This window comes from Mauremys reevesii, linkage group 18 (assembly GCF_016161935.1).
Source record: "Mauremys reevesii isolate NIE-2019 linkage group 18, ASM1616193v1, whole genome shotgun sequence".
Classification (NCBI taxonomy): Eukaryota; Metazoa; Chordata; order Testudines; family Geoemydidae; genus Mauremys; species Mauremys reevesii.
The window spans coordinates 3,280,862-3,293,884 of NC_052640.1; the positions used below are offsets into that span (position 1 = coordinate 3,280,862).

At 40.5% G+C, this 13,023-nt stretch overlaps 1 protein-coding gene across 7 annotated transcripts in view; it reads left to right on the forward strand.

Annotated features, from left to right (window-relative positions):
- Positions 1-12,801, forward strand: part of GIT2 (GIT ArfGAP 2) — a 57,987-nt gene extending 45,186 nt beyond the window's left edge. For 5 of the 7 annotated variants that reach the window (XM_039505319.1, XM_039505315.1, XM_039505320.1 and 2 more), the window contains 2 exons: positions 7,494-7,557; positions 8,318-12,801. In XM_039505319.1, coding sequence (XP_039361253.1) covers positions 7,494-7,557; positions 8,318-8,530 — 277 coding nt within the window. In that variant the 3' untranslated portion in view covers positions 8,531-12,801. Of the gene's footprint in view, positions 1-2,235; positions 2,362-6,538; positions 6,561-7,493; positions 7,558-8,317 lie in introns of all 7 variants that reach the window. The other 2 variants (XM_039505321.1, XM_039505318.1) reach the window with 2 other exon arrangements.
- The last annotated feature ends 222 nt before the right edge of the window (positions 12,802-13,023 follow it).

Below are 13,023 nucleotides of genomic sequence, written 5' to 3' on the forward strand. Positions count from 1 at the left end.
AGCTCTGTGGCTGCGCTGCCTTCAGAGCTTCCTGCAGCCAGAGGAGGTTCCCGGAGGTGGAGGTGGGTCTGATCTCCCCTGTGCTGCTGGGAGCACCGCAGTCGGGTAGTCCTGGCTGGGCTGGGGAGGCAGAGGATTTCCTCTTCCCCTGTATGGCTGCTTGGTGGGGGGAGAGATCATGCCCACCGGTGAGTACCTCCTCCGGCTGGCGAAAGCTCCATGGCTGCACTGCCGTCAGAGCCCAACTCTGAAGGCAGCACAGAAGTGAGGGTGGCAATCCTACGACCCCTCCCCCCCCCAACCACTTTGACCCCCTCCCACAACCCCCAGGCTACAACACACTGAAATTTCAGACGTAAATATCTGAAAATGTGAAATTGACTAATTTTAAAACTGTTAAATTGACCAAAATGGACTGTGAATTTGGTAGGACCCTAGCAATAGCCTTGTATCATCTGTTTTTTTTATAGCAATAGATAAGCCATCAGCATAAGCTGTTCTGAACTGTTAGAGTAGAGCCAAGAACTAGATAGGCTTTTCTCAAGTTTGCCAGTGCTAAAAATCAAAGTGGCCTATTTATCTGAACATCAAATTGGTACTCAACCTGAGCTTCCCCCCATGCACTCTGACCTGACAGTTAACTTTGCCAGATCTCCATGAGTTGTTGGTAATGATTCTTCGTGGTGCATTAACTGCAGGTGGTTCTCCTAGGTAGTTTTTTATAGGCATATAATGGCAGGTATATCATAGGGCATGTTAGTGCATTCCATGTTAGCACTGAGAGGTCTTAGGCTCCAAACAAACTTCTCTTCTCCTGTGGCAGTTCTCATATTTGAACTGCAGCCTCAGCGCTGAAGGACTATACAACACATTACCCATGAAACCAGCTAACTACCCTTGTTAAATCTTGCAGCTCATCTAGTTCAGTTTCTGAGCTCCTTGCCTATTTTTCTCAATTGTGGAGGTAACAGCTGCATTCTGGGGGCCACTTGTGCTTCTTCCATGCTTATTTACTTTGTTTGCACTTTCCTTTGGCTAGGTGGGAGATGCACGATGTTTCCTGTGTGATCCTGGGTGGAGAAGTCAGAGTGCGTTTTCTGACTGAGCTCACTTGAGTCAAAATTCAGACTTAGTCCCCTTCCATAAACCACTCTTGTTGTTTGCTCCCAGGGTTCTTACAAAGGGGAGATGCAGTAAACATAAAATTTAAAATAAGAGTATTGGTTATTTGTATATTTTACCAGTAACAATAGTTGACACACCAAAATCATCTAGAATAAAGAATCCAGGACATGTTTTTCCCCTGCTAAATTGAGTGAAGATACTTAGTAAAGAATACTTTAATCCTTCCTCATGTTTTCTTGTGCCTCAAGTTAAGGGAGCATTTTTTTACACAAGGGACATGTATCTCTTTAGCTCTGTAAATGAAACAAATTAAATTCATAAATGCAAATAAGAAAAATGAACAGAGAAATCTTTTGAAAGAAATAATGATTAGCCTTGCAAAGAGACCTCTTCTGTCCCTTCTTTGTTATAGAAGAAAGATATTACATAAGAACATAAGAACGGCCGTACTGGGTCAGACCAAAGGTCCATCTAGCCCAGTATCTGTCTACCGACAGTGGCCAATGCCAGGTGCCCCAGAGGGAGTGAACCTAATAGGCAATGATCAAGTGATCTGTCTCCTGCCATCCATCTCCACCCTCTGACGAACAGAGGCTAGGGACACCCTTCTTATTGAAGGGAAGGCTTTAAGAGATCAGAGTAAGGAACAAGTTATTTGGTTATTAATGCAGTGTTTCTTCTGTGCCACAAATGGAACATGTTGGTTACCATACTTAGGTGAACGTGACCCTCCAAAGCTCTTAATCACAAACGAAAATGCAATATTGTATTGTATTGCATGGCTTTGCCTCAGATGTGCTACTGCTCAATGCATCACATAGTAGGGACAAGCTATATGGGAAAATAATGGAACAAAACTATTCAATTTAATTCTGATTATAAATAAGGCTATTTAGAGAAGTCCCATTGCAAATATATTGTCGTTTAATTGAGCTTCTGAGAACTGTAATGAGATTGCTTCCAAACTTTTGTTGGGAATATTGTAAATAAAAATGACTTGCCACATGCATAATCTGAACATGAATGTTAATTGTTCTTCCGTCATCCTAATGAAATTCCTTCCTTTTTCTCACTCTGTGTTCCTTTTCCTGTACTTATCTGTCTAAATAGACCATTAGAGCGTGCAAGCATGCTTAAGCTCAGACATAGCCTCGGCTGTTTCAGTACCCTGGTTCCATGGGCTGAGAGAGCTCCCCTGCAGCCTTTGACCCATCAGCAGCCTGATCCTACCTCCTGGTACTCTGGCCTCTGTCCCTGCCTTCCAGGCACAGTGTCCTTTCTCTTTTTCTCTGCTGCCTTTCTCCCCTCATGCACGTTCAACACCGGGTGGTTAGGGGTTATGCATGAAAGGCTTTAAATGATAAGAAAACGTATAGGTAACAAGTACTAAGAGTTATGGGGCCAATTCTATGTCCTGTGAAGTTAATAGGAGCTTTTACTGTTGACTTCAGTGGGAGAAAGATCAGGGCCTAGTGGTACGGCTAACAGAGGCTTGCGGTTTCCCTCCAACAGCCCTAGCTTGTCTCTCCATTTTGGTCATTGTCTATCAAAATAATTTTTTGTTGCAGTGTCCATGCACTGTTACTGCAGAAATAGCATTATTTGCATGACCCATAACACAACATTTATTCTTTTAGTCTAATAACAGTTGGTTTATAGTGAATACTAGAGCCTAGTTTCTAGCTTGCATAAATTACTATCAAAACTAAATTTTTTGTTTTAATAAGTAATGGCAACCCAAAACTTCAAAACCTGGCCAAAATACTGTTCTGATCTTCAATGCCTACTGCATCTGAGATACAAAACCTGTTTAAAGGAAAGTTTAAAATCCAGTGTTTATGGGCTGTGACTTGTCCCCAAGGTTTAATCCTTAACACTATTATGGCCAATCATCAATATCAAAGTGAGAGGAAGGGTTACAGGAAGTCTTCAGAAATTCTCTGCAATAAGAATTTTTTCAATTCCCTAAAATTTGTGTAGATTTAAGAAGCCAATTGAGTCGCACTATAACCTTTAATGTCTACCCAGATTTTAGTCAGTGTGTTTAAAAAAAATTTAAAAAATCATCATCTAGTGAGAAGTGTCATGTTGTTGTGCCTGCACAGTTTGTACAATAGGGCCCTGGGGTTGCTAGATGCTATGGTGATACAAATCATAGTACTAATAAGGTACTTAGAGTTTGAACTACTTATCTTACATCAGTAGAGGCTTTCCTCAAATATACATTGAAAACTTTGATGCAACAAACCCAAATGGCCTGGAAATATGCACCTAACTATTGCATCTCTAATACACTCTTACATTCCGTAATTACTGGGGCCTGTTGCTATGCCATGGAAATCAATGGAAGCTTAAACTACACCTTTTTTCTTGTTTTCTGTAGATTTCCTCTACTATTCAGTGTGGCTCATGGAGAGTAAATTGGTTATTAGCCCTACTCTCCTTTCTAGTAGAGCAGGGATTGCTACAGTGTGCTTTTGGTAAAAAGCTAGTGATGGTGGGAAGTCTCATTTTGTTTGGAAGAGCCCATGGGAATGCAACACACACAACCAAGATGTCCCCCTTTTATAGCATCTTTCCTGCATAACTCAAATGACCCCTCAGTGTGTTGCTTTCCTTTTTAGTGTATCTGTAATTTACAAGTGGGGTTTTTTGCATGTTCAGTATTGCAAGTTAATTGAATAAAATGATTGTGATTTCAGTCTGAAAGTGATTTTTAGATCTAGAATTGAGATATGCTAAGGAAAAATATTCTTCTTTTGAATGGTACTGCCTGATAAACTAATTTTAAAAATACTAGCTTAAAGTCTGAACTATACTAACTATCCTGTAGATTATTATCTTAAATGGAGTATTTGGAAAGTATAGGTTTTAAACGTAGATTTTTGACAGAAGGCTAAACTTTTTACAGGCTTCAGGTAACTTTAAAATTATTGACCAGAAGCTTCTCTTTTGAACAGAGATCAATTTTAATTCTAATTTTTAAATATTTTTCAGGGTCTAAAGCAGAATCTGTAAGGATTCTTAAAATCTACTTTTGGATTATTAGTTAGCACTTCATAATAGTTCTGCTTAACAGAATAATTGAAAGTTTAGCCTACATGATGCAGCCTAAAAGTAAACATTAACTATGATGAAATGCATGTATTTTACCAGTTGCTGTCTCTTGCTGGTTTTGTGTGGTACGTGTTCACCGTGTGTCTACATTCACCAGGCATTCTTCATTTTTTTCAGTTTGCCTTAGGTGAAGTTTTACAGTCTTGTAGTTATACTTCACCAAAAAAGTGAGATGTGCATCCTGAATAAGAATTAGGAGTTACATAACAGCTTCTCTTTAAATTGGTAATCTTTGATTTATGCAATGAAGAATGGGGAAAATTTAACATCCAACAATACTGCATTGACAGCCTAATGTTCATGATGGACTGTCAAGTATGGAAATAAATGTTCTCTAAAGTGAATTGTTTCCTGGGCCTGTGTTTTCACAGCAAGCTAAAGAATGCACAAGGGTTAACCTTTGACCCTGAGAAGCCCTGACAAGTGACATGAGTTGAGATTGTGTATACTGTGCACTAGAGAGACAGGGTGGGGAAGTAATGTCTTTTATAGGACCAACTTCTGTTGGTAAAAGAGACAAGCTTTTGAGCTACACAGTGCTTTTCTTCAGGTCAGAGAGGTATTCAGGGTCACAGCTAAATACAAGGTGTAACAGATTGTTTAGCATAGTAGTTAACACATATTGTAGAAGACCATTCAGTACCTCCCACAACACACCTTTCAAGATCCATAGGTTGTACACGTGCCTATGACATGTGGTGTACCTCATTCAGTGCATTAAATGCCCCAATAACAATATGTGGGTGAACCAGACAGTCATAACAACCTCAAATGAACTCTCAGAAAATCAGACAAAAACCCCACAGCACCTGCAGGCCAACACTTTTCACAGAACGATCTCTCAGTCCTCATCCTCAAAGGAAACCTGCACAACATCTTCAAAAGATGAGCCTGGGAGCTTAAATTCATAACTTTGTTAGACACTGAAAATCATGCTCTTAATAAAGACACTGGATTTATGGCTTATTACAACAATCAGTAACCCACTGTGACGAAGTTCCTCCTCTGCCTTGGTGGGTCCTGCACTTATTTGGCAGATTTGCTCACCTCAGTGATCTTGCCCACAGTCTGGGTCAACTTCTCTTGTGTCTGATCAGGAGTTGAGAGGTTTGGGGGGAACCCGGGCCCGCCCTCTGCTACGGGTTCCAGCCCAGGGCCCTGTGGATTGCAGCTGTCTATAGTGCCTCCTGTAACAGCTGCATGACAGCTACACCTCCCTGGGCTACTTCCCCATGGCCTCCTCCAAACACCTTCTTTATCCTCACCACAGGACCTTCCTTAATGCTTGTATTCCTTAGTCCTCCAGCCGCATATCCTTTCACTCTCAGCTCCTTGCGCCTCTTGCTCCCAGCTCCTCTCACGCACTTCCTCTCCTCTGGCTCCCCCTCCCTGACTGGAGTGAGCTCCTTTTTAAACCCAGGTGCCCTGATTAGCCAGCCTTGATTGGCTGCAGGTGTTCTAATCAGCCTGTCTGCCTTAATTGGTTCTAGCAGGTTCCTGATTACTCTAGTGCAGCCCCTGCTCTGGTCATTCAGGGAACAGAAAGCTACTCATCCAGTGACCAGTATATTTGCCCTCTACCAGACTCCTGTACCTCACTGGCCTGGGTCTGTCACACCACTAACCCCCCTTTTTTGTCCTATGACTGCAGAGGTGTTAACAGGCCACTCCACCTGGAATTGTCTCTCTCAACGTGTTGTAGCTGTGTCAGTCCCAGGATATTAGAGAGACCAGGTGGATGTTGGTAATAACTTTTTATTGGATCTTTTATTGTCTTCAGTCTCCTGAAGAAAAGCTCTGTGTAGCTCGAAAGTTTGTCTCTTTCACCAATAGAAATTGGTCCAATAAAAAATATTGGCTCACCCACCTTGTCTTTCTAGCATCCTAGGACCCACATGGCTACAACAGTACTACAATATCCTGTGCACTGTCAGTTTCTGAGCCTTTGATCTATCTTTATAATGTGTGTTTCAAAGCTCAGTTGGGAGATTACTGGTGAAAATGTCTGTGGAGGTCATATACCTTAGATATTGCTGCTGAGCATTTGAAAATAGCTTTATGCAGATTTGATGTAAAAGGTAAATAGCAATTCTTTTCTTGGAGAAACTCTGAACTTCATAAATGTAACCAAAGAAGATCATTTGTAGGAAAGCAGTCTGCACTGGCTACCAGGGTATGGACAAGGTGACCCAGTAGGTCTCATTTCTAATTTTGATGATCCCAAATTGTTGACAAAATATTATTTGTGTAAAACTTAAACGTTTAAATAAAAGGTTTTTTTGTTTTTTTTTTAAAGATTTTTCAGCTCCACTTCCAAGGTTAGTATATATCTAAATCTGCATAGATCTTTCACTTGGCAGCTTACTTACTTTAGTAAAAGATTTAAGTTTGGTTTCATAGTACCTTGGGGCTTGTACAGAAAATTCCATTCTTAAAATAATAGCAGATTAAATCTGATCTCAGTCTACACGCACAAGAATGTGTTTTGTGTTTGTTTTTTTGTCAGCCCTGCACACTCAGCCTGGGATCTGAGAGTCACTCTGGGATCTTAGATACACTTGTGCAGTCCTGATGTCTCCAGTTAAAATACCCTTCAAACTGCAGAATCTGGAACTTTTATTTTGTGCCTGCAATTGTCTTCTAGCCATTTACTTACACACACATACACATACACACACACACATATTTTTTAAAATCTCTGACATGTTACATTTTGAACAGGCTGATAAACCCCTCTAGAACATATTGTGCCACTTCTGTGGGAATGCAGAGCCAAAGTCTAAAATTTGAATGTACAAATCATGACTTTAGGAAATGTCAGTCATATACACTGATGTGCCATTTTCACATTTGTAAGCATGTATTTCCATACTTGAGTACGGATTAGGATATTAGTGCTGGATACAGGATAGTGTGTGCAACCCATTACTCCTTCCCCCACAACTTTAATTTACCTAATGCAAAGCTGTGAAGTTCTTGCTTTTCCTGAAGTTGTTTGTAGTACAGTGTGGTTGAAACACAGATTTGTACATAATTTACTAATGAATGTTTCAATGGGAAGCTTCATCAGACTTATGTGTTGCAGAGAATCTGCTACAGTTGTGTTTGGAGGCTGTGCTAAGACAATGTTAGAAGATAATGTGCCATTCTGTTAACTGGTTTGCTTTTGGAGAAATAGTCACTAACTAATTGAACGTCAAGAAAATTCCATGTGTTTGCTGCTTTTGAATATCTTGTGCATCTTCTTGCAGTTATATACCATGCTCGGAAAGAATACATGTGGCAGTAACAGAAATGGCAGCCTTGTTCCCAAAAGTGAGTCGCTTTATTTCTTCAGCAGTGGCAATGTTTCTCAAATGTATTCTGCACTCAGTCTCACTCATTTTAAGGCTTTGTGACACAAGAACCTTTAAGGGAAGTTGGTGCAATGAATGAAATATTTCTCATTGGACATTCTGATTGTGTTGATTTGATAGGAAAATCAATAAGGAAATTTAAAATTCCTGAGCTTTCGCTCCTTTTTGTATTTCCCAGTGGTTCTTCCCTGGGTTTAGATTTTTTGCAATGAACAAAAAGCAAAAGATGGATAGATAGGAGGGAGGAACGTTACTTTCATCAAGAGGAGGATCTTTGTCAGGCCTTGCACCTTTGTATTTGTCACCATGCCAAGTGGGTGGGTAGTTGGTACGCCACAGGCTGGTTGAGATGAAATGCCCACAGTTCCCATAGGCCAAGGACGCTTACATCTTGCTTGAACAGCGATGGAGCTATACCAGAACTTTGCTTGACCTGTCATCTCGTGAGTCTTTTATAGGCAGCTTCCTGGGAGCAAATAATTATCTCTGGGTGGGTCTCAGTGAATTCCAAAGGGTCTGCTTCTGCCCAATGTCTTACCCTGCCACAAGGTGCCCTACAAGCCCTTCCTTTCCTGGCCTTTGGTAAGGAAAGAGCTACTGAGTCCAGGCCACCTTGCTACAGTATTAGAGCATTTGCAAACATGCTCAAAGTCATCCTAAAACAGTTGCGTATAATCCGTGCTAGCTTGCTCAAGCTTTGTTTGCTTTTCCCTTCCTAGAAACCCAAATCTGAGCTGGTAAGGACGTCGCTGCGGCTGCTGACATCTAGTGCCTACAGACTCCAGTCTGAATGCAAAAAAACCTTGCCCATAGAGACCTGCCCTACCACGGACATCCAGCTGGTCACTCAGCAAGTGATTCAGTGTGCATATGACATTGCCAAGGCTGCTAAACAACTGGTTACCATCACAACCAAAGAGAACAACAACTGAGTCCTGTCGGGTTTTTTAGTCTTGGTTTTTTAGAGATTGGAGTTTAAATTTAGACATGTAACTTTTCAAATTTTTACAAGAAAACTAAGGGGGCAAGTTAAACTTTTATAAACTCAGTATTATTTTTGCATGTTTTCTAACAGAACTTTCAAAGATTAATTTAACCCACTGCCTTATTTTTGTGCCTGTGTTGCCAGTTTAATTACAGAATTTAGTGTGTTGCAAACAGCTGTTGAGCCAATATCACATGCCAGCATTGTATCAGAGGTTCTTATAGGAGATTCCTTGGAGCTGTATTCTGCTTTCGGATATTGCACACGCACACAACTCTCATTGAAGTCAAATGCGCATATCAAAGGGCAGAATCTCGCCTTTGGTCTGTACATCCTTGAACTGCTCTGCATGGTGAATCCCCTTGAATAACAAACTCTCAGCAGGACAGTGGACCGTGAAGGCTGCAGGAGTGTAACTGTTGAACAGTCAGTAGAATGAAGTTTTATATAGTCTTCCTGAGAATTGAATACAAAGTTTTATTCTCTGTTCCATATCAGCTGTTGTGCAATAACCAGTCCCTAGTCTGCTGAACCTGTAGTAGTTGTGGGCATCCAAACCTATTAAATATTAACTATACAAGGTCTTTGTCACTTTTATCTATTTTGGAAGGAAGCATGAGATTAAGTAGTTTATTTTAGTTGTCACTATGTCACTAGTCTATAGATTTGATGTTACTTTAGAAAGGCATTAGTGGTTACAACCCATCATTTTCCTTTCTCTGAAAAACTCACTTTGAAGTTTCCCACAGCATTTATTCCCATTTTAGTGTCCTCTTTAAGGCAGTCTTGTTTGCAGCAGTATTGTTGTTTAATATCTTTTTAGATGCAGTTTCACTAAAGAGTTCTGTGATTTCTTTAAAATGGAAGATAAGAGGGCTGGTTCAAAAGAAGCCATGCCTGACACGGTACATCATAGCTATACCTCACTGTAGTGGAATGTGAAAAATACACTTTTTATATAGTACCTCTCATGCCAAGCTTCCAAAAACTACAAACTATATACAGGTTGACACCTACCTTCAGGGTCACCTTCAATACACAACCCACCATGTGCTAACCAACCACTTTAATGTATTCTCTAGCCAAGTTCCAGTACTTTTTTTCTTTAAAGATCATGAGTAAAATTTTCAAAACCACCTGAATCCTCATTTTCAAGGATGACGCGGGTACTTAAAGAGCCAGAGTCTTACTGATAGTCGGTGAGACTTAGGGTTCCTAAGTGCCTGTCACCTTTGAAAATGTGGACTTAAACTGCTAAGTCAGGTTCTTTGAAAAACATGACCTCATGCCTACTGACCTGTTTGATGATCACTTAAAGCACTGTTCTACTTGCAAGTGAACCTGTGAAAATGAGATTGGCTGGCTACAAACAATTTGTTCAGTTCATATATAAAAAGATGTTTTTCCTGTCTACCAAGGTCCTACAACCTCCCCTGGAGATCTACACGTCAACTGTTCTGATTCGTATGTAATCAGTGATGAAGATTCAGAGGCACTCAATGACACCTGTACAGTACCAATATCTGCAGTGAGTTAAACAGCTGAGGGCAGACTTTGGTCTTGCAATGGGAACTTAGTTAACTATCATGTTTTGTGATTCTCTGTAGCTGTGCAGATGCTGTTGAGCTAAAAGGAAGTAGTAGTTTGAATTATTTTTGTTGTTGAAGTGAGAAGATAAGACTCTGAATGCAAAGAGGGAGCAGATATGTTGTAGTTCTTGGTATAGTTAGAAACAATAACAAACACTTTACATAGCTATTTCCCAGTGATGCTAAACCATCAGATAATGACTGGATTATAAACCCTGGATGTTATACATAGTTACACGCATATAAAAACATGAGGAAGTTTGAACTCTGAAGGCAGGTTTTCCACCATGCTAACCACCTTCCCTTGTTATAAAATACTCCTACAATTCATAGTTTCTTCTGGAGCCCCAAAAGCCATAGGACCATACGCATGCAGTTTGCCATGTTAGTCTTCTCACTGTGTTACTGTTCAAGTGTGAGATTACAGGTAAACTGGTCAAGAGTCACCATATAATGTTTTGTCTGAATATACAAATGCTAAATTTATTTTTCACATAAATGTTTGATTCAAAAACACTCTATTGTAGGAGGCTGTCTACTGTTTTGTAAGCAGAGTCTGCAGTATTTAGTTTGCTAAATCACAGTTCTTTAGGTTGGTTTTTTTGGTGATAAAAATTAGCTGTGTTTTAGGTTAACAAACAAATTAAACCTTCAGAGGTTCCTTCCTTTTGAAATTGTGTTTGTATGTATATATAAACACTGAATAAGTGCCATAATATTGTTGGATGCTGATGATGTAATTAACTGCCTTTTTTAAAGTATTGTACTATTTTGGAATTAAAAGAAAGTAGGTAGGGGATAATCCTGTTGCAGTCTGATTCATAAATAATTTATCCTGTCCCCTCTCCTGTATCTAGCAGTGTCTCTAAGCATCTAGAAATGCATGTAGACAAGGCTGTGATTTAAATTGTAGAGAGGTATTTTTAAAACCTATTACCAAAATTAAACCACTCATAATGCATTGTATGAAATAGAATAACCCCACTTAAGAACTTGTTTGAACTAGTACAGTAGGAACATGAAGCATGCTATTTGCTAATATCCATCAGGACATCACTACACATGGTTTTTACATATCCTGTTTCATGTTTTCTAAAATTTTATTCAAGGATATCAACTTTTTAAAATGCTTGCTCGGTGCCAAAACTGGAAAAGTCCCTTCAGATGAATAACTGTACATCTTTCCTTTGTTGGCGGCAAGTTTTGCAAGGACCCGATTCAATTAGACTCTGGCTTGATGAGCTATACAAGTGTGGCTAAAGTGTAACCCACTTCACATTCTGTATCTAGATATCTTTTTAAATGTCAAACATCAGTTTTATGGTCCTGTTGGTAAGCTGCACCTTGTCTAAATAGTTCTGTTCTCCTTACATATTGGTCATAGTAGCACGTTATTGCACTAAGCAGTTATACATCTGGTGTGATATCTGCAGTATTCTTATGGTACTTCCTTTCAAGAGGCCAGCAGGACAGAGGTGCACTTTATGGAAATGGCACTTGGAGCAAAAGCTGACTCTACTCTAACCAAACCCTGGTTAGCTCAATGTATTAATCTACTCCACCTATTGTTGGTGTTTGCCAAAGTAGTCAATTGGGCCCAAAGCTTGTGTAGCATTACGCTTTGGACTGAGTGGCTGTGTCTACACTGCACTGTAAGCCAAGGGTTTGAGCTCGGACTCCAACCTACCCCCAAATTGTGCTAGCCAAGGGTTCCAGAACCCGGGGGGTCAAGCCAGGACCCAGCGTTCAACCCCTATTGCTTTGCAGAGTAGGCACAGCCCTACTGGACTTGTGCTCTGGAGCCTGCCAAAAGTACCCCACAGGCTGACTTTCATTGTCCTCTGGACAGTCAAGTTTGGCAGATGGTCAAATTCCCCCACGCTGCATCATGAACAAAGGGCTAGATTAGCCACCTTTTGGAGGGTGCTAGGACTCAGGCCTGCATAATGCAGTGTAGATGCTGGAGCCCCCTGTTGGGACCCAGCATTCAGCCATTCCTAACCTGTGGTTATAAACAAGTGTAGATGCTCAGGGTACATCTACACTGCGATGAAACCATCTGTGGCTGGCCTGTATCAGCTGACTGAGGCTCACAGGGCGGGGTCCCAGAGCCTAGGCTTCAGCTCAAGCTCGGATATCTACACTGCAATGTTTGTAGCCCTGCAGAGCTGACAGTGGCCAGGGTGGGTGTTTTATTGCAGTGTAGACAAATTCTCCAGCCCTAGGTGAACAAACCCAGGGTCTGCTAACTCGAGTTCTACTAACCCTGGTCTTACATTGCAGTGTACATATGCTTTGAATGGCTGCAGGGCAGGAGCTATTAAAATACCTGGAGTAATTTAGGTGCAAAAAGATGTGGGTTTTTTCCTGTGGCTGGAACCCCACTTTCAAATAACTTGTATGTTTTCCCTCTTGCGCTTACAGAAATGTAATCCCTTCTCTACAAAAATGCTGCACAGGAAAGTGAAAATGCCTTTTTATGAATTTGTATTTCTGTCCATATTGTACTCATGATTTAGCCTTTAATGTTTACTGTATTACATAAAATTACTGTACAACCCTTTAAGTGTTATAAAATTGTTTGGGATTATTTGCCTGCTACTTATGCAATAAACGGGCTTTTAAAGTGCTTCGCCTTTGGCATATATGGGCCAAATACAACGTACAGACAAGATGGTACTATAAACAGTGCAAAGGGAGTTCATCTCTGTGTAACTAATGCACTGAGAAGCAGTGCGTATTTAAAATAGATGAATTAACCATAGTTCTTTATCCTGGCTGGTCCTAGTTTTCCTGCTATCTTCTGGTATATGCACATCATCAGTAGGCCAAATCCAGAAGAGAGAGAAGT